We start from the raw sequence: 24417 nt of genomic DNA on the forward strand, positions 1-24417 counted from the left end.
ATATATATATATATATATATATATATATATATATATATATATATATATATATATATATATATATATATATATATATATATATATATATATATATATATATATATATATATATATATATATATATATATATATATATATGCTAAACTTAAATTTAGAATCATATATATGGGCTAGAAGTTCTTTCATAATAATAACTAGAATTTCACATCAATGCTCTGCGTTCACAAGAACAGAATCTATAAACATCTGCAATTGATATATGCAAAGTCGGAAAAACATGAAAGACTCAAGAAATAGAGCCATAAACCACAGATTCCACAATATCAACTCTTCCAAACATGATAGATCTTATTTGGAATTGTACCAAATCTCTTTGTGAACATACATAAAAGGCACTGTGATGTTGATATATATCTAGTTGCCTTCGCTTTGCTAGTGGAGAGCAGGTTCACCCCTTTTGATGACTTGTACCCATAGAAATATGGGATGTGGCTGCTAACGTTGATGGTCATGTCACAGAACTAATAGTCTTCCTTGAGTGCTTTTTGCCTTTGTCACATGGATCCAGCTTTTTGCCTTTGTCAAATACATGAGAATAATTATGCACTTTGGAATTGATTCCAAAATGGTTTCACATCTTTCTTCTATGAACCATCTTTGGGTGGAACTGAGGGCACTACTAGTAGTCTTCCGATCCCCATATATTCTTCTGCTTCTTAGACAGCATGTCGTTCAAACTACATTCGAGTTTTCTACTCTGAATCACCCAAAATCTGGGTTTTATCTTCTTGTCCAGTGAGTAGCTGAAGTACCTTGGGTATTCGACAATTTCCTTGAGTGGCTTCTTCATGGTTCTTAAGAGGAAATCAAGCTTTGGTTTCAGAACCATTTCAATGCTATAGCCCAGTATGGGAGAAAATCGACAGATCATGGAGCATACTTCCCTCTTAGACAGCCCAACCCTCATAAGAAAGATCAGCCTGCAATGCATCAGAAATCAAGATGAGCAGATATCCCACCAACTGCTAAGAAAGCTTTGGTTTCAGAACCATCTCAATGTTGTAGCAGTGCACTGTAGCACTGTAGCAGTACTATAGTACTCGGTACATCTGAGTGTACCGCTCGATATACCTGGGTGTACCGCTCGATATACCATACCGTATCGATACCGAGCCCAGATCGAAATACTGATACGGTACGGTATTACGAACCTTGTACGAAAGAATGAATAAATATGTTAAAACTCACATCTAGGTGGAAGTATTCGTCGCTATACCTGGGAAGTAGACAATCCAAAAGTAGCATTTCTGGATATTTTCTGACAACCCGAAGAAGACAATCTCTTGAGACACCAAAATCAACAAGGAAATTGACTTTCTTTCTCAAGGTGTTCTCAACACTAGAATCAAATATTTCCGGACAGCGACATAAAATCCTACCAATGGTTTTGTTATCAAATTAGCTAACACAAATTAAAGCATGAATCTAAATTTTAGGTAAGTCAATATAATTTAATTGATGTTTTGAAGAATCTGGTACGTTATTAATGCTAATGCAGCACAACAAGCAATGTACAGAACCACGTTATTAATGCTAATGCAGCATATGCTATGTTATTAATGCCAATGCAACAGAACTACGAACATTAACCGATGTACAGTATCCATATTAATGCTTCATAGATAAGCAACAGAAAACCATATATTTTTTTAAAAAAATTAGCAATTATACAAAAAATCAATTTGATACCTCTTGAAATTGTTTAGGTTTCTTCAGTAGGAGCTGTGGGCTAGAGGTAGGTAATAACTGGAACCAGCATCTTCTTCTTAACACCAAATTCATTAAATTGCTCCACCATTGACTTCATCTTTGTAGCCGAACAACCCAATATATGTGGCCAACTCCTGATTGCGAGGTCGACACTTGATTTTAGAACCTGAAGTAAAGTAATATCAGGTTTTGTTAAATATATAAACACTCCAAGAATATGAACCAACAAACCACCTATACAATGAATATATTTCAAAATTCATGACTTTTGCATCAGATGAATAAGAATAATAAAGTTGGTCAGAAAGTTACATGAACCTCATCAATCAAGGTGGCAACTTTTGAGTAGGAGATTCCACTTAATATATGGTGCATGACTTTGCAAATGTTATATACCAAAAGTAGTAGAATTGACTAACTAAAAATGATAGGTGGGAATGACAATAGTACAGTTGAAATGCCTGCTTCAGGAACACCAACAAGTTCAAGAAAGCCAACCGACGGTTTAAAATGGTCTTCCACAGAGCACAAAAGAAGAAGCTTTGGAAATGATTCGACCAGATAGGGAAATGAGGCATCTTTGTGACCTAACATACTTAGACCTCCATCCATGTCTTGTCTTGCCTCCATCTGCATGAAATATTTGTCACGAATGCTATAATGCATTCAATACAACAAAGATGTACAATGCACCAACCCAGATAAGTAAGAAAGTAACATTTAATGTTACACACTTTTTCAGAAAAAGGACAAAGTGCTCTGAACATCCTCATCCGCAGAATCGATAGGTACATCATCATTCGTCTAGCATTTCTTCCGATAAGTGCCTCATTAATACTGCTTGGAAACAAAATTCCACTCACAAAATTGACCTACACAAGCAAATCCACAAAAAGGACGTGTGTGGTTAAATTCATAAACATTAGAGAAATAATGGTGTAATCAAATCGCTACTAACATTAGAGAAATAATGTCGATCTCCCTGCCATAAGCAGGAAGAGATAACTGCGAGTTGCCACTCCAAAACCAGAAGTCGTTAGATGGTCGAGACGCGAGCATGAAAGGTAAGTTACCCCAAAGCTAATTGATGTCTTCTTCTTCTTCTTCTTCGGCAGCAGCAACAGCAGCAAAAGCAGCATCAGCATCGACTAGGTTTGTGTCGAAGGTGCAGGAATGCTTGATGTAGTTTATATAATTGCCTCGGCCATCTCTGATGGAAAAAATTGGAAAGTGTTCGATCATGGGCCAGTCTGCGCCATTTTGGAGGCATCTGACGAGTTGTTGGGTGGTTCCAATTACGTCCAGTCTCTGGAGCGTAGTGAATGATTGTTGCGCCAACCACTCTGGTAAATGATTGTTGCGACGCCCAAACAGGCCCAAATTCAAGACCTCCAGTGCAGGGAGATCAGCAACAATCTCCAGATCTGATTCACCAGTTATACTCAGTTCTTTTACAGAAGGGAAACCTCTGATGGACTTGAGAGCACACACATCGGCCAGAAACAATGTGGTTAAGCAGGTTGCCTGTCGGATCAGGCCTTCCGGTAGAGACTTCAACTTGGGGCAATTATAGAGGACCAATTTGTCGAGGCGACGCATAGCAAAACCTTCCGCTACCCAATCCCACACTTCCATGTTAGTCATATTCCAGAGGTCCAGCTGCCTTAGTTTCGGAAACAACGGAGGAGGAGAAGTAGAAGAAGAAGAAGAAGAAGAAGAAGGGCGCTTTGAATTCCGTTCCCGTTCATGACCAGTAGCAGCAGCAGCTTCACACCCAAAAAATTCCGGTCCGATGGTGGTCACTGCACGTGCACCTCCTATTTCAAGGAACTCCAAACTGGGGAGCTTTCCTAGCGGTGGAAGCAGAGGCCAATCATTGCAGTCAATTAGTTCCAAGCGTCTTATGTTTGGAAGAAGCGAACTGATGCTTGCAGACGCCATCCAGCTTGGGTACCGGAGGCCGAAGAAATTGTCTAACCTGAGCGAAACAACAGATGATGGTGGATGAAGTGCCACATCCAACACCTTCTCGATTCTTTCAATCTCTTCCTCCCTGTAACCATCGGATGTCGATCTGCGTGAGCAATGTAAATATAGATTCTTCAGTTTTTGGTTACCCTTTAATACACTTGTACCCCTTCCTGATTCAGCTTCAATCCACGCCCTCTCCAACCTGTTAATGGAGAGGTATCTGAGCTCATGGAGGCTGCCTAATTCTTCCAATGGGCACGAACCAGTAGCCGTGTTCACCACGAATCCTCCGAGTTCATTGAGGAGCTTCAACCTTCCTATTCCACATGGTAAGCTCTCCAGGGGTGTAAGTTCACAATTGAGTGTTCTTAGATTGACTAGCCTAACTATACCCTGGGGGATATGTGTCAACTTCGTACATCGTCTGAGGATCAAAAACTGCAAATTCGTCAGATTGCATATGCTTTCTGGAAGCTCCATTATATCGGTATAAGACACATTCAAGTATCTCAAGTGTATCAAACTTCCGATGTAGTGCGGTAGGTTCTCGATTTTTGTGTAAGTAAGGTGCAGGACTCGAAGTCTCACAAAGTTCTTCAAGTAATCATCTATATCCTTCACATGGCCCCTTGCTATCTTCACCAACAATGTCCTCACCGACTCATGCTGCTTGGTCAAACTGACGATATGCTGGATGTCCGTGGTTTCAGTGGCCACAATCGACAACCGACGCAGCTTCATCGGGATGGCACCACTTCTCCACTCGTTTTGCACGTCACTAATGAACAAGATCTCATCTCTCGATAGGAAATGGCCGAGCGATCGCAGCAGATCATGCATCTTGAAATACTCATAGTAGTCGTCCAGACTGTAACTTTGCCATTGTAAAAGGCTCCTATGAAGCAGCTCTCTATAATATTGCTCCCCTGTTTCCTCCAAGCTGACATCTCCTCGTGCTTCGACAAACCCCTCGGCTATCCATAATCTGACGATTTCAGGCCTGTCAAACACATAGTCTTCTTTGAACAAGGCACAGTAGAGAAAGCATTGCTTGAGATGGGACGGCAAGTCTTGGTAGCTCAGATTCAGTGCTCCGTGCACACCTTCGGGAAGCCCGGTCCGTGACCATGCGGCGCTGCGGAGAACTTCCTCCCACGCACTTCTGTTGAGTCCTCTGGAGCAGAGGACCCCTCCGATGGTCTTGATGGCCAGGGGAAGCCCTCCGCATTTGTCAACAATCTTCATGCCTGTGTCCTTGAGATCTTGGGCATCCCTTTCCTCCTCTGCATTCATCGTCGCCTTCTTGCACAGGAGGGACCAGCCATCCTCCGGAGGCAGCAGCTTCATCTCGTGGACGTGGGCCGCCTTCATTTGCCTCGCGATCCCTGCGTTTCTGGTTGTCACCAGCACCCTGCTGCCTGCTGCTCCTCCCTGCAAAGGATTGCGGAGCAAGTCGTCCCAGATCTGAGCATCCCAAACATCATCCAACACCAGCAAGAACTTGTTCCCTCTCAGTAGACCCGCCACCAAGGGCTCCAGCAGACTCCTGCTCTGTTCTCCATCATGGCTTCCACCAGCACCTTTAACGATATTTCTGAGAAGATCCGTCTCGCTGAACTCTTGGGACACGCACACCCAGATGGTGGTGCGGAAGCTGGCTTTGATTTTACCATCATTGAACACCTTCTGGGCGAAGGTGGTCTTTCCGATGCCGCCGATCCCCACAATTGCCAGCACCACCACGTTCTTACTCAGATCTTGCTTTGTCAGCTGCTCCACCAGTGCCTTGGAGTCCTCCTCCAGCCGCTCGCCAACCATGTCAGACTCCATCACCGGGGAAGTTATGCGACTAACTCGAGGAACCACCCTTGGTTCCGCCGCAGACACATGGAGTTGCAACTTGGACTTTCGGGCCGAGATCTCTTCCAGCCGATCGTTGAGATCCTTGATTTTGACGCCCACCGCATGTCTGAACTTGACCTCGCGAAAGCAAGCACAGATGGGAAATCCGCACAAGGTGGACGGCCTCGGATCGGACGCACGAGGAGTCCACTTCTCGGCCTCCATCCGGCACTCGTCGAGGACGTCGTCGGCGTCGTACATGACATCCGTGAGCTCCATCAGCCAGTCGTTGACGCTCTCGTTCTCGATCCGCTGCTTCTCGGCGTCGCGAAGGACAGAGTGGATGTTGCGGAGATAGCGTTGGAGCTTTTGGATCTCCCCGGGAACGCCCAACAGCAAGTCCACCTCCGCTTTAGCCATGTCCGTCAACGTACCGACCAGCCCGGAGATGAAGGCATCAAGCACAACGGCCATCTTTGATCACAGAGTGAAGGAATCATCAAGCACAATGTACCTCTCTCTCTCTTTAAAGACAAAGGTAGGTGGAAGTCATAGCGGCATAAACTATATATTTTTATTTTCTAAAAGAAAACTTAAAAAACTCATATGCTTCATTATATGATGAATGTGTGAAACCATTTTGAAAAAAAAAAATCAACAATAAAACATATTATATTATTAAAAAGAAGCCTCAAAATTAAACAAAAACAAAACCCTCACCAAAATCAAAGGCCATGTGGTGACCGAGAATAAAAAAGATAAAAATATAAACCAAACCCATTCTTATTCTTGCACAGAAATCAAAAAGTCAACCAAAGTATGAGTGTGTTTTATATTCAAATCCAACTTTGATTGCACCGACGCATGTCTTTCACAGTATCATAGGCTGATTGGGAGACTTGACCCAAAGTTAGGTCAGGCGATGGTACCACTAGACCAAACAATGAAACCACCTATGAGTTGGAACATACAAAGTGTATGATTTTGGAAGACCCGACGATAGTACAACCAATATATATATATATATATATATATATATATATATAACATCCCTGATTAGTCCCACATCGAAAGTGGGTAAAATTAAGATTGGCTTATAAGGGTCTGATGAGAGTATACTACTATCAACTTCAGCTTAAGTATTTTGGTTAGTGGTTTAGACCAAACGAAGTTGATAGGCCAGTTAGCCCATCAGGCCCGGATGATAATAATATATATGCTAAACTTAAATTTAGAATCATAAACATCTGCAATTGATATATGCAAAATGTCGGAAAAACATGAAAGACTCAAGAAATAGAGCCATAAACCACAGATTCCACAATATCAACTCTTCCAAACATGATAGATCTTATTTGGAATTGTACCAAATCTCTTTGTGAACATACATAAAAGGCACTGTGATGTTGATATATATCCGGTTGCCTTCGCTTTGCTAGTGGAGAGCAGGTTCACCCCTTTTGATGACTTGTACCCATAGAAATATGGGATGTGGCTGCTAACTATCATGGTCATATCACATGGAACTAGGAGTACGGATCCAGTTTTTGGCCTTTGTCATGTCCATAAGAATAATCATGCACACAGGCATTGCTTCCAAAAAGGTTTCACATCCTTCTTCTGTGAACCATCTTTGGGTGGAACTGAGGCCACCACTACTAGTCTTCCGATCCCCATATATTCTTGCGTAAACTCATCGTCGGTCGTTCTTAGACAACATGTCCTTCAAACTACATTCGAGTGTTCTACTCTGAGTCACCCAGAATCTGGGTTTTATCTTCTTGTCCAGTGAGTAGCTGAAGTACCTTGGGTATTCGACAATTTCCTTGTGTGTGGCTTCTTCATGGCGTTTGCGTTTATTTAAGAGGAAATCAAGCTTTGGTTACAGAACGTCTTCAATGTTGTATCTCAGTTTGGGAGAAAATATCTACAAATAAAATAATGGAGCATACTTCCTTCTTAGACAGCCCAACCACCCTCATAAGTAGCAGACATCCTACCAACTGCTATATTGCATCATTACTAATACAAGGCAAGATCTTATTTGGGAGAAAATATCAACAGATAATAGAGCATACTTCCTTCTTAGACAGCTCAATCACCCTCATAAGAAGCAGACATCCTACCGACTGCTCTGTTGCATCATTAATAATACACGGCAAGATCTTATTTGGGAGAAAATATCTACAAATAATGGAGCATACTTCCTTCTTAGACAGCCCAATCACCCTGATAAGAAGCAGACATCTTACCAACTACTCAATTGCATCATTACTAATACAAGGCAAGATCTTATTTGGGAGAAAATATCTACAAATAATGGAGCATACTTCCTTCTCAGACAGCCCAATCACCCTGATAAAAAATGGAAGAAAAATCACATTGCGCTTTTATCATGCTGTTCTTATTACCTAATTCTGATGTCATTTCTGAAATTGCAACAAAATATCAAGACGTATGCTATATTCAGGAAGTGATCTAAAGATGCCAAGAAAATTTGAAGCCAGATCTGCTTATGCATAGTTTAAATTGTTTTAGATTATGTCATTATGATACAGCTTGTTGCCTGCATTTATGATTTTGTAGACCTGAGAACAAAAATAAGAAAAATCAAGATCTTGGTTTAATATAATCATTGTGGTGTCCATTTAGCAGGAAGGTTTAGTTAAGTGATTATACTAAGAAGAGGGAATTAATCAGCAGAAACTAGACATAATACAAGTTACTATTATGCCAACTTAAGGTACACTCTCATATATGCAACTGTGCAGAACTTGGATGCAAATAGTTCATGCATTTGGAGGAACCTACAGCTCATGTCAATAAGTTAGCAAAGATCTATGGCAACTGTTTCATGCACGGTTCAAGGTTTTAATGTATCAAGCAAATGCCATCAAGGTCTCTCTGATAAGTTCATTGTACCAAGTTTGGATACAAAGTTACAGTCATTCTTGTCTAAGTCTTCTAAATTCGCGCACTTGGATGAATGTATTCAACTCCATTTCCTTGTATTCTCTAGGAAAAAGTGCTGACCCAACTCGTTGTTTTTATCAAAGATATGATTCTTTCTAAATATCTTAGCATGCATGAAATGTGCAGTCATATAAGAGAGAAACACCTTGACTAACAAAAAAGATGGCCAGGACAAAACATTATGATCTAGGCAAAGATCAGTTTGCAACTCAGATTCATACAACACTCCAAACCACTCCAGAGCCTTTTGGAGAAAATTGTTGTCCACACCCCAACTTCAGAGTGTAAAGTGAGGCTCCTTTTTGTTGAGAGTTCATTGCAAAGGATGAGTGTTTCACCTGCTTGGCTCTATTCAGCAATGGAGGTACCTAACAAAGCTTGAAGAGTTGGTGATACCATCAGCAAATGTGGCCAGTGGGGGATCATTTTGGTGGTTCTTGTGAATGAACAGAATGATCAGAGTAACAATTGAAGAGATCTCTTGACTTAGAAGGAGAAGACTAATGTGGCATTGTCGTTATGGGAGCAATGAGGAAGAAAGTTATTTCATATCCTATTTATCTCTTTTCACTCTCTATCTATAGATTGGATCCAATGTGTTAGAGCGCCTCAACTGCCTCCACTTTGATTTGGTGCATATTTCCATTGTGTTCTTTCTGCTCCAAGAAAAAAACAAAAGGGGTTTGACAACAGTGATGGAACACAGGACTCATCACAATCATTTGAAGAAAATTGCATTTTTTTTAAGCCTAATCTGCCTCATCCTTTCTGTCTTATTGAGAATCACAAGCTTACTATTTAGTACTATCAATTCAGATGTTGGTCACAATACCACACACAATATAACTGGAAAATAGAGCAGAATTCAAGGCAATAGACGGAGTAACCTACAAACCTATGTATGGAAAAAAAATCAAAGTTGAATATATATATATATATATATATATATATATATATATATATATATATATATATATAAGCTTAGATTGACATGACTGAAAAGTTTTCCTTTTGCTTTGACAAACTCCTCATCTATGCAAAATTGGATGAGGTTTGTCATTGAACAAGCCACAAAACAAAAGGCATAGTTTGAGATGAGATGACAAGTCACACTCTCTTCGTATATCGATGATTCACGTAAATGTTTACATCTTCTGAATTTTTTTTGAGATAGTTTCGTATATGAAATCCTTACATATATTAAATCCAAAACTATGTTAGACTCTCATGTGCAGTACTATTTCTGATAAGAGTCATTTTGATATCTGGTAGCAGTATTTTGATCATTCAAAATCTCATAAATAATTATAGAACTACAAAAACAAAAAGTATAATTCTAATTCCTTCTAGCAATCTTTTTTCCGAGCCTACATTCCATGTTTACGCAGAGAAGAAAAGATGATCTATACGTTTGTCTTTGTGGTAATATGTTGAGGAATCCAAAATCAATGACATGCTACAAATACTCTGATCAAGACATTTCACTGCCAACACACACAGCATTGAATTAATCACCATAAAAAAAAGAGCTACAGGTATAAGAAGGTGAGGGAAGTCGAGGAAACAGACAGACAATGGTCAGCTCCATTTGCAATGATCATATTAGACATGACTGCCAAATGACATCGTGAATGATGTCGATCTCCCTGCCATAAGCAGCAAAAGATGATTGTGAGTTGCCACTCCAAAACCAGAAGGCGTTAGATGGTCGAGACGTGAGCATGAAAGGTAAGTTACCTCAAAGCTCATTGACGTCTTCTTCTTCTTCTTCTTCTTCTTCTTCAGCAGCAGCAGCAACAGCAGCAAAAGCAGCATCATCATCGACTAGGTTTGTGTCGAAGGTGCAGGAATGTTTGATGTAGCTTATGTAATTGCCTCGGAAATCTCTGATGGAAAAAATTGGAAAGCGTTCGATCATGGGCCAGTCTGCGCCATTTTGGAGGCATCTGCGGAGTATTTGGGTGGTTCCCCGCACGTCCAGTCTCTGGAGCGTAGTGAATGATTGTTGCGCCAACCACTCTGGTAAATGATTGTTGCCACGCCCAAACAGTCCCAGATTCAAGACTTCCAGTGCAGGGAGATCAGCAACAATCTCCAGATCTGATTCACCAATTATACTCATTTCTTTTACACAAGGGAAACCTCTGATAGACTTGAGAGCACACACATCGGCCAGAAACAATGTGGTTAAGCAGGTTGCCTGTCGGATCAGGCCTTCCGGTAGAGACTTCAACTTGGGGCAATTTCCGAGGACCAATTTGTCGAGGCGACGCATAGCAAAACCTTCCGCTACCCAATTCCACACTTCCATGTTAGTCATTTCCAAGAGTTCCAGCTGCCTTAGTTTCGGAAACAACGAAGGAGGAGAAGTAGAAGAAGAAGAAGGGCGCTTTGAATTCCGTTCCCGTTCATGACCAGCAGCAGCAGCTTCACACCCAAAAAATTCCGGTCCGATGGTGGTCACTGCACGTGCACCTCGTATGAAAAGAAACTCCAAACTGGGGAGCTTCCCTAGCGGTGGAAGCAGTGGCCAATGAACACAATAATTTAGTTCCAAGCGGCTTATGTTCGGAAGAAGCGAACTGATGCTTGCAGACGCCATCCAGCTGGGGTACCGGAGGCCGAAATTCTGTAACCTGAGCCAAACAACAGATGATGGTGGATGAAGTGCCACATCCAACACCTTCTCCATTCTTTCAATCTCTTCCTCCGTGTGACCATCGGATGTCAGTGTGGATGAGCAATGTAAATGTAGATTCTTCAGTTTATGGTTACATTTTAATATGCTCGTAACCCTTTCCGGTTTAGCTTCCAGCCACGCCCTCTCCAACCTGCCAACGGACAGGTATCTGAGTTCCTGGAGGCCGCATAATGCTGCCAATGGGCACATACCATCATTACCGGTGTTCACGACGAATCCTCCGAGTTTATTGAGGTGCTTCAACCTTCCTATTCCACATGGTAAGCTCTCCAGATGTGTATATGTACAATCGAGTGTCCTTAGATTGAATAGCCTAGCCATACCCCGGGGGATATGTCTCAACTGATCACATCCTCTGAGGAGCAAAAACTGTAAATTCGTAAGATTGCATATGCTTTCTGGAAGCTCCGTTACACGGCTATGAGACACATTCAAGTATCTCAGGTGTATCAAATTTCCGATGTAGTGCGGTAGAATATCGATATTTGTGTAAGTAAGGTGCAAGACTCGAAGTCGGACGAGGTTCTTCAAGGAATCATCTATATCCTTCACAGAGCCATGTATTCCCTCCAATAACAATGTCCTCACCGACTCATTTTGCCTGGTCCAACTGACGATATCCCGGATGTCCATGGTTTCAGTGGCCACGACCGACAACCGACGCAGCTTCATCGTGGCGGCAGCACTTCTCCACTCGTTTTGCACGTCACTAATGCACAAGCTCTCATCTCTCGATAGGAAATGGCTGAGCGATCGCAGCAAATCATGCATCTTGGAATAATTATGGTAGTCCAGACTCAAAGGTTGCAGCGATTGTAGAAGGCACCTATGATGCAGCTCTATGTAATATTGCTCCCCTGTTTCCTCCAAGCTGGCATCTTCTCGTGCTTCGACAAACCCCTCGGCTATCCATAATCTGATGATGTCAGACTTGCCAAACACATAGTCTTCTTTGAACAAGGCACAGTAGAGAAAGCATTGCTTGAGATGGGACGGCAAGTCTTGGTAGCTCAGGTACAGTGCTCCGTGCACACCTTCGGGAAGCCCGGTCCGTGACCATGCGGCGCTGCGGAGAACTTCCTCCCACGCATTTCTGTTGAGTCCTCTTGTGCAGAGGACCCCTCCGATGGTCTTGATGGCCAGGGGAAGCCCTCCGCATTTCTCAACAATCTTCATGCCTGTGTCCTTGAGATCTTGGGCATCCCTTTCCTCCTCTGCATTCATCGTCGCCTTCTTGCACAGGAGGGACCAGCCATCCTCCGGAGGCAGCAGCTTCATCTCGTGGACGTAGGCCGCCTTCATTTGCCTCGCGATCCCTGCGTTTCTGGTGGTCACCAGCACCCTGCTCCCTGCTGCGCCTCCCTGCAAAGGATTGCGGAGCAAGTCGTCCCAGATCTGAGCATCCCAAACATCATCCAACACCAGCAAGAACTTGTTCCCTCTCAGGAGACCCTCCACCAAGGGCTCCAGCAGACTCCTGCTCTGTTCTCCACCATGGCTTCCACCAGCACCTTTAACGATATTTCTGAGAAGATCCGTCTCGCTGAACTCTTGGGACACGCACACCCAGATGGTGGTGCCGAAGTTGGCTTTGACTTTGCCATCATTGAACACCTTCTGAGCGAGGGTGGTCTTTCCGATGCCGCCGATCCCCACAATTGCCAGCACCACCACGTTCTTACTCGGATCTTGCTTTGTCAGCTGCTCCACCAGTGCCTTGGCGTCCTCCTCCAATTGCTCGCCAACCATGTCAGACTCCATCACGGGGGAAGTTATGCGACTAACTCGAGGAACCACCCTTGGTTCGGCCGCAGACACATGGAGTTGCAGCTTGAACCTTCGGGCCGAGATCTCTTCCAGCCGATCGTTGAGATCCTTGTTTTTGATGCCCACCTCATGTCTGAACTTGACCTCGTCGCTTAAGCCAGCAAAGATGGAAAATATGTTTCCTTTGAACCGCTTCGAAGGGGACTCTCCCGGGGCGCACTTCTCGGCCGAGGTCCGCCACTCGTCGAGGACGTCGTCGGCGTCGTACATGACATCCTTCAGCTCCATCAGCCAGTCGTTGACGGCCTTGTCCTCGATCCGCCGCTTCTCGGCGTCAAGAAGGACAGACTGGATGTTGCGGAGAGTGCTTTGGAGCTTTTGGATCTCTCCGGGGACTCCCAACAACAAGTCCACCTTCTCTTTAGCCATGTCCTTCAACGTACCGACCAGCCCGGAGACGAAGGAATCGGCCATCTTTGGTCACGGAGTGGGAGTATGGTAGCTGTCACCAAGTATTGGTGGCAGCCAAGGCAAGGGTGAGTGAGGTGCAAGTTATAGCTGCAACTCTTCAAACTATAGCAATAAAAAAACCTTCGTCAAAAAGTCTCAAAATCAAACAAAAAGTAAATCCTTACTAATCCAAAGGCCATGTTACCAAGAATTAAAAAAGATTAATGAACAACGAAACAATACATATTTAATGAATTCGAAGTCAGTATTATAAAAAGTGCATAACTTGTGCTCATAAATGCCCAACCAAATCTGATGTTGGGACGCAACGTTGACTAAGAACCCTAGCAATGGCAAACATGCAGAAACTACTATTAGTAGCTGGACGAACAATATAAAGTAGGAGTGCGTTTTATATTCAAATCCACCTTTGATTTTACTGTTGTTCATATCATTCGATCGGACGCAGCCTCTGTCGTCTTTCACAGCATTATTGCAAAAAAATAAAAAACAAAGTTGGTGTCATCTTCCATTGCACAATAATTGACCGATTCCACAACGTGATGTGGGATAAAATAGCCTTCCATACCAACTAAAGGCGTCTGACATTAAAGATAAAGGAGGTTCTAATGCCAATAGACAAAACTAGTAGGAGATGGACAAAGAAATAAGTGAAAACATAATTATATTTTAGTCTCGATGATATTATAATTTCTTCACACTTACTTGTAGTTGATGAAAAATAATTTCTCACTTACAATTAAAAAAAAGTGGTTCCACATGATGTGACATTCAATCATATAAGAATTTTTAAGTAAAAGATATTGTCTAAACATGAAGGTTTATAATACAAACCAGGTTAAGTCAGATAATATGATAAATACAAACAAGATCACTAACAGATAATATGTTAGCTATAAGATCACTATCACTTTATCAGTCTAATGGATTGATACTTAGTGCAGGACGAAAGAATGCAAAGAAACTTAAAAAACATATCAGCACATGTTTAAAGCAAGCTTGATGCCAAAGGAACTTAATAAATAGCGGCACAAAATAAAGCATCATTTATGTTAAAGGCAAACACGATCTTAAAGAAACTTAAAAAAAAGAAAAGCGACACAGCATCATCATGTTTAAAGTAAGCATATCCTAAAATAACTTAAAAGAATAATGACACAGAATAAAACATCATTATGTATGAAGCAAGCATGATTCTATAGGAACATATATATATATATATATATATATATATATATATATATATATATATATATATATATATATATATATATATATATATATATATATATATATATATATATATATATATATATATATATGCTAAACTTAAATTTAGAATCATATATATGGGCTAGAAGTTCTTTCATAATAATAACTAGAATTTCACATCAATGCTCTGCGTTCACAAGAACAGAATCTATAAACATCTGCAATTGATATATGCAAAATGTCGGAAAAACATGAAAGACTCAAGAAATAGAGCCATAAACCACAGATTCCACAATATCAACTCTTCCAAACATGATAGATCTTATTTGGAATTGTACCAAATCTCTTTGTGAACATACATAAAAGGCACTGTGATGTTGATATATATCTAGTTGCCTTCGCTTTGCTAGTGGAGAGCAGGTTCACCCCTTTTGATGACTTGTACCCATAGAAATATGGGATGTGGCTGCTAACGTTGATGGTCATGTCACAGAACTAATAGTCTTCCTTGAGTGCTTTTTGCCTTTGTCACATGGATCCAGCTTTTTGCCTTTGTCAAATACATGAGAATAATTATGCACTTTGGAATTGATTCCAAAATGGTTTCACATCTTTCTTCTATGAACCATCTTTGGGTGGAACTGAGGGCACTACTAGTAGTCTTCCGATCCCCATATATTCTTCTGCTTCTTAGACAGCATGTCGTTCAAACTACATTCGAGTTTTCTACTCTGAATCACCCAAAATCTGGGTTTTATCTTCTTGTCCAGTGAGTAGCTGAAGTACCTTGGGTATTCGACAATTTCCTTGAGTGGCTTCTTCATGGTTCTTAAGAGGAAATCAAGCTTTGGTTTCAGAACCATTTCAATGCTATAGCCCAGTATGGGAGAAAATCGACAGATCATGGAGCATACTTCCCTCTTAGACAGCCCAACCCTCATAAGAAAGATCAGCCTGCAATGCATCAGAAATCAAGATGAGCAGATATCCCACCAACTGCTAAGAAAGCTTTGGTTTCAGAACCATCTCAATGTTGTAGCAGTGCACTGTAGCACTGTAGCAGTACTATAGTACTCGGTACATCTGAGTGTACCGCTCGATATACCTGGGTGTACCGCTCGATATACCATACCGTATCGATACCGAGCCCAGATCGAAATACTGATACGGTACGGTATTACGAACCTTGTACGAAAGAATGAATAAATATGTTAAAACTCACATCTAGGTGGAAGTATTCGTCGCTATACCTGGGAAGTAGACAATCCAAAAGTAGCATTTCTGGATATTTTCTGACAACCCGAAGAAGACAATCTCTTGAGACACCAAAATCAACAAGGAAATTGACTTTCTTTCTCAAGGTGTTCTCAACACTAGAATCAAATATTTCCGGACAGCGACATAAAATCCTACCAATGGTTTTGTTATCAAATTAGCTAACACAAATTAAAGCATGAATCTAAATTTTAGGTAAGTCAATATAATTTAATTGATGTTTTGAAGAATCTGGTACGTTATTAATGCTAATGCAGCACAACAAGCAATGTACAGAACCACGTTATTAATGCTAATGCAGCATATGCTATGTTATTAATGCCAATGCAACAGAACTACGAACATTAACCGATGTACAGTATCCATATTAATGCTTCATAGATAAGCAACAGAAAACCATATATTTTTTTAAAAAAATTAGCAATTATACAAAAAATCAATTTGATACCTCTTGAAATTGTTTAGGTTTCTTCAGTAGGAGCTGTGGGCTAGAGGTAGGTAATAACTGGAACCAGCATCTTCTTCTTAACACCAAATTCATTAAATTGCTCCACCATTGACTTCATCTTTGTAGCCGAACAACCCAATATATGTGGCCAACTCCTGATTGCGAGGTCGACACTTGATTTTAGAACCTGAAGTAAAGTAATATCAGGTTTTGTTAAATATATAAACACTCCAAGAATATGAACCAACAAACCACCTATACAATGAATATATTTCAAAATTCATGACTTTTGCATCAGATGAATAAGAATAATAAAGTTGGTCAGAAAGTTACATGAACCTCATCAATCAAGGTGGCAACTTTTGAGTAGGAGATTCCACTTAATATATGGTGCATGACTTTGCAAATGTTATATACCAAAAGTAGTAGAATTGACTAACTAAAAATGATAGGTGGGAATGACAATAGTACAGTTGAAATGCCTGCTTCAGGAACACCAACAAGTTCAAGAAAGCCAACCGACGGTTTAAAATGGTCTTCCACAGAGCACAAAAGAAGAAGCTTTGGAAATGATTCGACCAGATAGGGAAATGAGGCATCTTTGTGACCTAACATACTTAGACCTCCATCCATGTCTTGTCTTGCCTCCATCTGCATGAAATATTTGTCACGAATGCTATAATGCATTCAATACAACAAAGATGTACAATGCACCAACCCAGATAAGTAAGAAAGTAACATTTAATGTTACACACTTTTTCAGAAAAAGGACAAAGTGCTCTGAACATCCTCATCCGCAGAATCGATAGGTACATCATCATTCGTCTAGCATTTCTTCCGATAAGTGCCTCATTAATACTGCTTGGAAACAAAATTCCACTCACAAAATTGACCTACACAAGCAAATCCACAAAAAGGACGTGTGTGGTTAAATTCATAAACATTAGAGAAATAATGGTGTAATCAAATCGCTACTAACATTAGAGAAATAATGTCGATCTCCCTGCCATAAGCAGGAAGAGATAACTGCGAGTTGCCACTCCAAAACCAGAAGTCGTTAGATGGTCGAGACGCGAGCATGAAAGGTAAGTTACCCCAAAGCTAATTGATGTCTTCTTCTTCTTCTTCTTCGGCAGCAGCAACAGCAGCAAAAGCAGCATCAGCATCGACTAGGTTTGTGTCGAAGGTGCAGGAATGCTTGATGTAGTTTATATAATTGCCTCGGCCATCTCTGATGGAAAAAATTGGAAAGTGTTCGATCATGGGCCAGTCTGCGCCATTTTGGAGGCATCTGACGAGTTGTTGGGTGGTTCCAATTACGTCCAGTCTCTGGAGCGTAGTGAATGATTGTTGCGCCAACCACTCTGGTAAATGATTGTTGCGACGCCCAAACAGGCCCAAATTCAAGACCTCCAGTGCAGGGAGATCAGCAACAATCTCCAGATCTGATTCACCAGTTATACTCAGTTCTTTTACAGAAGGGAAACCTCTGATGGACTTGAGAGCACACACATCGGCCAGAAACAATGTGGTTAAGCAGGTTGCCTGTCGGATCAGGCCTTCCGGTAGAGACTTCAACTTGGGGCAATTATAGAGGACCAATTTGTCGAGGCGACGCATAGCAAAACCTTCCGCTACCCAATCCCACACTTCCATGTTAGTCATATTCCAGAGGTCCAGCTGCCTTAGTTTCGGAAACAACGGAGGAGGAGAAGTAGAAGAAGAAGAAGAAGAAGAAGAAGGGCGCTTTGAATTCCGTTCCCGTTCATGACCAGTAGCAGCAGCAGCTTCACACCCAAAAAATTCCGGTCCGATGGTGGTCACTGCACGTGCACCTCCTATTTCAAGGAACTCCAAACTGGGGAGCTTTCCTAGCGGTGGAAGCAGAGGCCAATCATTGCAGTCAATTAGTTCCAAGCGTCTTATGTTTGGAAGAAGCGAACTGATGCTTGCAGACGCCATCCAGCTTGGGTACCGGAGGCCGAAGAAATTGTCTAACCTGAGCGAAACAACAGATGATGGTGGATGAAGTGCCACATCCAACACCTTCTCGATTCTTTCAATCTCTTCCTCCCTGTAACCATCGGATGTCGATCTGCGTGAGCAATGTAAATATAGATTCTTCAGTTTTTGGTTACCCTTTAATACACTTGTACCCCTTCCTGATTCAGCTTCAATCCACGCCCTCTCCAACCTGTTAATGGAGAGGTATCTGAGCTCATGGAGGCTGCCTAATTCTTCCAATGGGCACGAACCAGTAGCCGTGTTCACCACGAATCCTCCGAGTTCATTGAGGAGCTTCAACCTTCCTATTCCACATGGTAAGCTCTCCAGGGGTGTAAGTTCACAATTGAGTGTTCTTAGATTGACTAGCCTAACTATACCCTGGGGGATATGTGTCAACTTCGTACATCGTCTGAGGATCAAAAACTGCAAATTCGTCAGATTGCATATGCTTTCTGGAAGCTCCATTATATCGGTATAAGACACATTCAAGTATCTCAAGTGTATCAAACTTCCGATGTAGTGCGGTAGGTTCTCGATTTTTGTGTAAGTAAGGTGCAGGACTCGAAGTCTCACAAAGTTCTTCAAGTAATCATCTATATCCTTCACATGGCCCCTTGCTATCTTCACCAACAATGTCCTCACCGACTCATGCTGCTTGGTCAAACTGACGATATGCTGGATGTCCGTGGTTTCAGTGGCCACAATCGACAACCGACGCAGCTTCATCGGGATGGCACCACTTCTCCACTCGTTTTGCACGTCACTAATGAACAAGATCTCATCTCTCGATAGGAAATGGCCGAGCGATCGCAGCAGATCATGCATCTTGAAATACTCATAGTAGTCGTCCAGACTGTAACTTTGCCATTGTAAAAGGCTCCTATGAAGCAGCTCTCTATAATATTGCTCCCCTGTTTCCTCCAAGCTGACATCTCCTCGTGCTTCGACAAACCCCTCGGCTATCCATAATCTGACGATTTCAGGCCTGTCAAACACATAGTCTTCTTTGAACAAGGCACAGTAGAGAAAGCATTGCTTGAGATGGGACGGCAAGTCTTGGTAGCTCAGATTCAGTGCTCCGTGCACACCTTCGGGAAGCCCGGTCCGTGACCATGCGGCGCTGCGGAGAACTTCCTCCCACGCACTTCTGTTGAGTCCTCTGGAGCAGAGGACCCCTCCGATGGTCTTGATGGCCAGGGGAAGCCCTCCGCATTTGTCAACAATCTTCATGCCTGTGTCCTTGAGATCTTGGGCATCCCTTTCCTCCTCTGCATTCATCGTCGCCTTCTTGCACAGGAGGGACCAGCCATCCTCCGGAGGCAGCAGCTTCATCTCGTGGACGTGGGCCGCCTTCATTTGCCTCGCGATCCCTGCGTTTCTGGTTGTCACCAGCACCCTGCTGCCTGCTGCTCCTCCCTGCAAAGGATTGCGGAGCAAGTCGTCCCAGATCTGAGCATCCCAAACATCATCCAACACCAGCAAGAACTTGTTCCCTCTCAGTAGACCCGCCACCAAGGGCTCCAGCAGACTCCTGCTCTGTTCTCCATCATGGCTTCCACCAGCACCTTTAACGATATTTCTGAGAAGATCCGTCTCGCTGAACTCTTGGGACACGCACACCCAGATGGTGGTGCGGAAGCTGGCTTTGATTTTACCATCATTGAACACCTTCTGGGCGAAGGTGGTCTTTCCGATGCCGCCGATCCCCACAATTGCCAGCACCACCACGTTCTTACTCAGATCTTGCTTTGTCAGCTGCTCCACCAGTGCCTTGGAGTCCTCCTCCAGCCGCTCGCCAACCATGTCAGACTCCATCACCGGGGAAGTTATGCGACTAACTCGAGGAACCACCCTTGGTTCCGCCGCAGACACATGGAGTTGCAACTTGGACTTTCGGGCCGAGATCTCTTCCAGCCGATCGTTGAGATCCTTGATTTTGACGCCCACCGCATGTCTGAACTTGACCTCGCGAAAGCAAGCACAGATGGGAAATCCGCACAAGGTGGACGGCCTCGGATCGGACGCACGAGGAGTCCACTTCTCGGCCTCCATCCGGCACTCGTCGAGGACGTCGTCGGCGTCGTACATGACATCCGTGAGCTCCATCAGCCAGTCGTTGACGCTCTCGTTCTCGATCCGCTGCTTCTCGGCGTCGCGAAGGACAGAGTGGATGTTGCGGAGATAGCGTTGGAGCTTTTGGATCTCCCCGGGAACGCCCAACAGCAAGTCCACCTCCGCTTTAGCCATGTCCGTCAACGTACCGACCAGCCCGGAGATGAAGGCATCAAGCACAACGGCCATCTTTGATCACAGAGTGAAGGAATCATCAAGCACAATGTACCTCTCTCTCTCTTTAAAGACAAAGGTAGGTGGAAGTCATAGCGGCATAAACTATATATTTTTATTTTCTAAAAGAAAACTTAAAAAACTCATATGCTTCATTATATGATGAATGTGTGAAACCATTTTGAAAAAAAAAAATCAACAATAAAACATATTATATTATTAAAAAGAAGCCTCAAAATTAAACAAAAACAAAACCCTCACCAAAATCAAAGGCCATGTGGTGACCGAGAATAAAAAAGATAAAAATATAAACCAAACCCATTCTTATTCTTGCACAGAAATCAAAAAGTCAACCAAAGTATGAGTGTGTTTTATATTCAAATCCAACTTTGATTGCACCGACGCATGTCTTTCACAGTATCATAGGCTGATTGGGAGACTTGACCCAAAGTTAGGTCAGGCGATGGTACCACTAGACCAAACAATGAAACCACCTATGAGTTGGAACATACAAAGTGTATGATTTTGGAAGACCCGACGATAGTACAACCAATATATATATATATATATATATATATATATATAACATCCCTGATTAGTCCCACATCGAAAGTGGGTAAAATTAAGATTGGCTTATAAGGGTCTGATGAGAGTATACTACTATCAACTTCAGCTTAAGTATTTTGGTTAGTGGTTTAGACCAAACGAAGTTGATAGGCCAGTTAGCCCATCAGGCCCGGATGATAATAATATATATGCTAAACTTAAATTTAGAATCATAAACATCTGCAATTGATATATGCAAAATGTCGGAAAAACATGAAAGACTCAAGAAATAGAGCCATAAACCACAGATTCCACAATATCAACTCTTCCAAACATGATAGATCTTATTTGGAATTGTACCAAATCTCTTTGTGAACATACATAAAAGGCACTGTGATGTTGATATATATCCGGTTGCCTTCGCTTTGCTAGTGGAGAGCAGGTTCACCCCTTTTGATGACTTGTACCCATAGAAATATGGGATGTGGCTGCTAACTATCATGGTCATATCACATGGAACTAGGAGTACGGATCCAGTTTTTGGCCTTTGTCATGTCCATAAGAATAATCATGCACACAGGCATTGCTTCCAAAAAGGTTTCACATCCTTCTTCTGTGAACCATCTTTGGGTGGAACTGAGGCCACCACTACTAGTCTTCCGATCCCCATATATTCTTGCGTAAACTCATCGTCGGTCGTTCTTAGACAACATGTCCTTCAAACTACATTCGAGTGTTCTACTCTGAGTCACCCAGAATCTGGGTTTTATCTTCTTGTCCAGTGAGTAGCTGAAGTACCTTGGGTATTCGACAATTTCCTTGTGTGTGGCTTCTTCATGGCGTTTGCGTTTATTTAAGAGGAAATCAAGCTTTGGTTACAGAACGTCTTCAATGTTGTATCTCAGTTTGGGAGAAAATATCTACAAATAAAATAATGGAGCATACTTCCTTCTTAGACAGCCCAACCACCCTCATAAGTAGCAGACATCCTACCAACTGCTATATTGCATCATTACTAATACAAGGCAAGATCTTATTTGGGAGAAAATATCAACAGATAATAGAGCATACTTCCTTCTTAGACAGCTCAATCACCCTCATAAGAAGCAGACATCCTACCGACTGCTCTGTTGCATCATTAATAATACACGGCAAGATCTTATTTGGGAGAAAATATCTACAAATAATGGAGCATACTTCCTTCTTAGACAGCCCAATCACCCTGATAAGAAGCAGACATCTTACCAACTACTCAATTGCATCATTACTAATACAAGGCAAGATCTTATTTGGGAGAAAATATCTACAAATAATGGAGCATACTTCCTTCTCAGACAGCCCAATCACCCTGATAAAAAATGGAAGAAAAATCACATTGCGCTTTTATCATGCTGTTCTTATTACCTAATTCTGATGTCATTTCTGAAATTGCAACAAAATATCAAGACGTATGCTATATTCAGGAAGTGATCTAAAGATGCCAAGAAAATTTGAAGCCAGATCTGCTTATGCATAGTTTAAATTGTTTTAGATTATGTCATTATGATACAGCTTGTTGCCTGCATTTATGATTTTGTAGACCTGAGAACAAAAATAAGAAAAATCAAGATCTTGGTTTAATATAATCATTGTGGTGTCCATTTAGCAGGAAGGTTTAGTTAAGTGATTATACTAAGAAGAGGGAATTAATCAGCAGAAACTAGACATAATACAAGTTACTATTATGCCAACTTAAGGTACACTCTCATATATGCAACTGTGCAGAACTTGGATGCAAATAGTTCATGCATTTGGAGGAACCTACAGCTCATGTCAATAAGTTAGCAAAGATCTATGGCAACTGTTTCATGCACGGTTCAAGGTTTTAATGTATCAAGCAAATGCCATCAAGGTCTCTCTGATAAGTTCATTGTACCAAGTTTGGATACAAAGTTACAGTCATTCTTGTCTAAGTCTTCTAAATTCGCGCACTTGGATGAATGTATTCAACTCCATTTCCTTGTATTCTCTAGGAAAAAGTGCTGACCCAACTCGTTGTTTTTATCAAAGATATGATTCTTTCTAAATATCTTAGCATGCATGAAATGTGCAGTCATATAAGAGAGAAACACCTTGACTAACAAAAAAGATGGCCAGGACAAAACATTATGATCTAGGCAAAGATCAGTTTGCAACTCAGATTCATACAACACTCCAAACCACTCCAGAGCCTTTTGGAGAAAATTGTTGTCCACACCCCAACTTCAGAGTGTAAAGTGAGGCTCCTTTTTGTTGAGAGTTCATTGCAAAGGATGAGTGTTTCACCTGCTTGGCTCTATTCAGCAATGGAGGTACCTAACAAAGCTTGAAGAGTTGGTGATACCATCAGCAAATGTGGCCAGTGGGGGATCATTTTGGTGGTTCTTGTGAATGAACAGAATGATCAGAGTAACAATTGAAGAGATCTCTTGACTTAGAAGGAGAAGACTAATGTGGCATTGTCGTTATGGGAGCAATGAGGAAGAAAGTTATTTCATATCCTATTTATCTCTTTTCACTCTCTATCTATAGATTGGATCCAATGTGTTAGAGCGCCTCAACTGCCTCCACTTTGATTTGGTGCATATTTCCATTGTGTTCTTTCTGCTCCAAGAAAAAAACAAAAGGGGTTTGACAACAGTGATGGAACACAGGACTCATCACAATCATTTGAAGAAAATTGCATTTTTTTTAAGCCTAATCTGCCTCATCCTTTCTGTCTTATTGAGAATCACAAGCTTACTATTTAGTACTATCAATTCAGATGTTGGTCACAATACCACACACAATATAACTGGAAAATAGAGCAGAATTCAAGGCAATAGACGGAGTAACCTACAAACCTATGTATGGAAAAAAAATCAAAGTTGAATATATATATATATATATATATATATATATATATATATATATATATATATATATATATAAGCTTAGATTGACATGACTGAAAAGTTTTCCTTTTGCTTTGACAAACTCCTCATCTATGCAAAATTGGATGAGGTTTGTCATTGAACAAGCCACAAAACAAAAGGCATAGTTTGAGATGAGATGACAAGTCACACTCTCTTCGTATATCGATGATTCACGTAAATGTTTACATCTTCTGAATTTTTTTTGAGATAGTTTC

General features: G+C 41.6%; 3 protein-coding genes and 1 pseudogene across 9 annotated transcripts; all 4 read right to left on the minus strand.

The window, feature by feature from the left end:
• Positions 1-294: 294 nt before the first annotated feature.
• Positions 295-2829, minus strand: LOC135639039 (transcription termination factor MTERF6, chloroplastic/mitochondrial-like; annotated as a pseudogene).
• Positions 2215-6110, minus strand: LOC135633318 (disease resistance protein RGA2-like). 2 transcript variants are annotated; one of them, XR_010494962.1, is made up of 2 exons: positions 2729-6110; positions 2215-2642 (listed from the first exon to the last, which is right to left on the minus strand). XR_010494962.1 is itself a non-coding variant. In XM_065142652.1 (2 exons), exon 1 carries the CDS (start codon positions 6055-6057, stop codon positions 2851-2853), a length of 3207 nt encoding a protein of 1068 aa, XP_064998724.1. In that variant the 5' UTR covers positions 6058-6110; the 3' UTR covers positions 2215-2642; positions 2844-2850. The 2 variants fall into 2 exon arrangements, 1 of the variants encoding a protein (XP_064998724.1); XM_065142652.1 differs by having other exon boundaries at positions 2844-6110.
• Positions 6111-9935: 3825 nt separating this feature from the next.
• On the minus strand, positions 9936-14411 carry LOC135633332 (putative disease resistance protein RGA3). Its single transcript, XM_065142683.1, has 2 exons — positions 10294-14411; positions 9936-10202 (listed from the first exon to the last, which is right to left on the minus strand). The coding sequence occupies exon 1, from the start codon at positions 13496-13498 to the stop codon at positions 10295-10297; it is 3204 nt and encodes a 1067-aa protein (XP_064998755.1). The 5' UTR covers positions 13499-14411; the 3' UTR covers positions 9936-10202; position 10294.
• Positions 14412-14899: 488 nt separating this feature from the next.
• LOC135633271 (disease resistance protein RGA2-like) lies at positions 14900-20791 on the minus strand. Of its 6 annotated transcripts, none has more exons than XM_065142595.1 (5): positions 17410-20791; positions 17186-17323; positions 16902-17081; positions 16431-16617; positions 14900-15661 (listed from the first exon to the last, which is right to left on the minus strand). In XM_065142595.1, the coding sequence occupies exon 1, from the start codon at positions 20736-20738 to the stop codon at positions 17532-17534; it is 3207 nt and encodes a 1068-aa protein (XP_064998667.1). In that variant the 5' UTR covers positions 20739-20791; the 3' UTR covers positions 14900-15661; positions 16431-16617; positions 16902-17081; positions 17186-17323; positions 17410-17531. The 6 variants fall into 6 exon arrangements, with proteins under 6 accessions (XP_064998667.1, XP_064998655.1, XP_064998661.1 ...); XM_065142583.1 differs by having other exon boundaries at positions 16770-17081; XM_065142589.1 differs by having other exon boundaries at positions 16764-17081.
• Between the last annotated feature and the right edge of the window lie 3626 nt (positions 20792-24417).

The sequence above is a fragment of the Musa acuminata genome, chromosome BXJ1-3, assembly GCF_036884655.1.
Source record: "Musa acuminata AAA Group cultivar baxijiao chromosome BXJ1-3, Cavendish_Baxijiao_AAA, whole genome shotgun sequence".
Taxonomy (NCBI): Eukaryota; Viridiplantae; Streptophyta; class Magnoliopsida; order Zingiberales; family Musaceae; genus Musa; species Musa acuminata.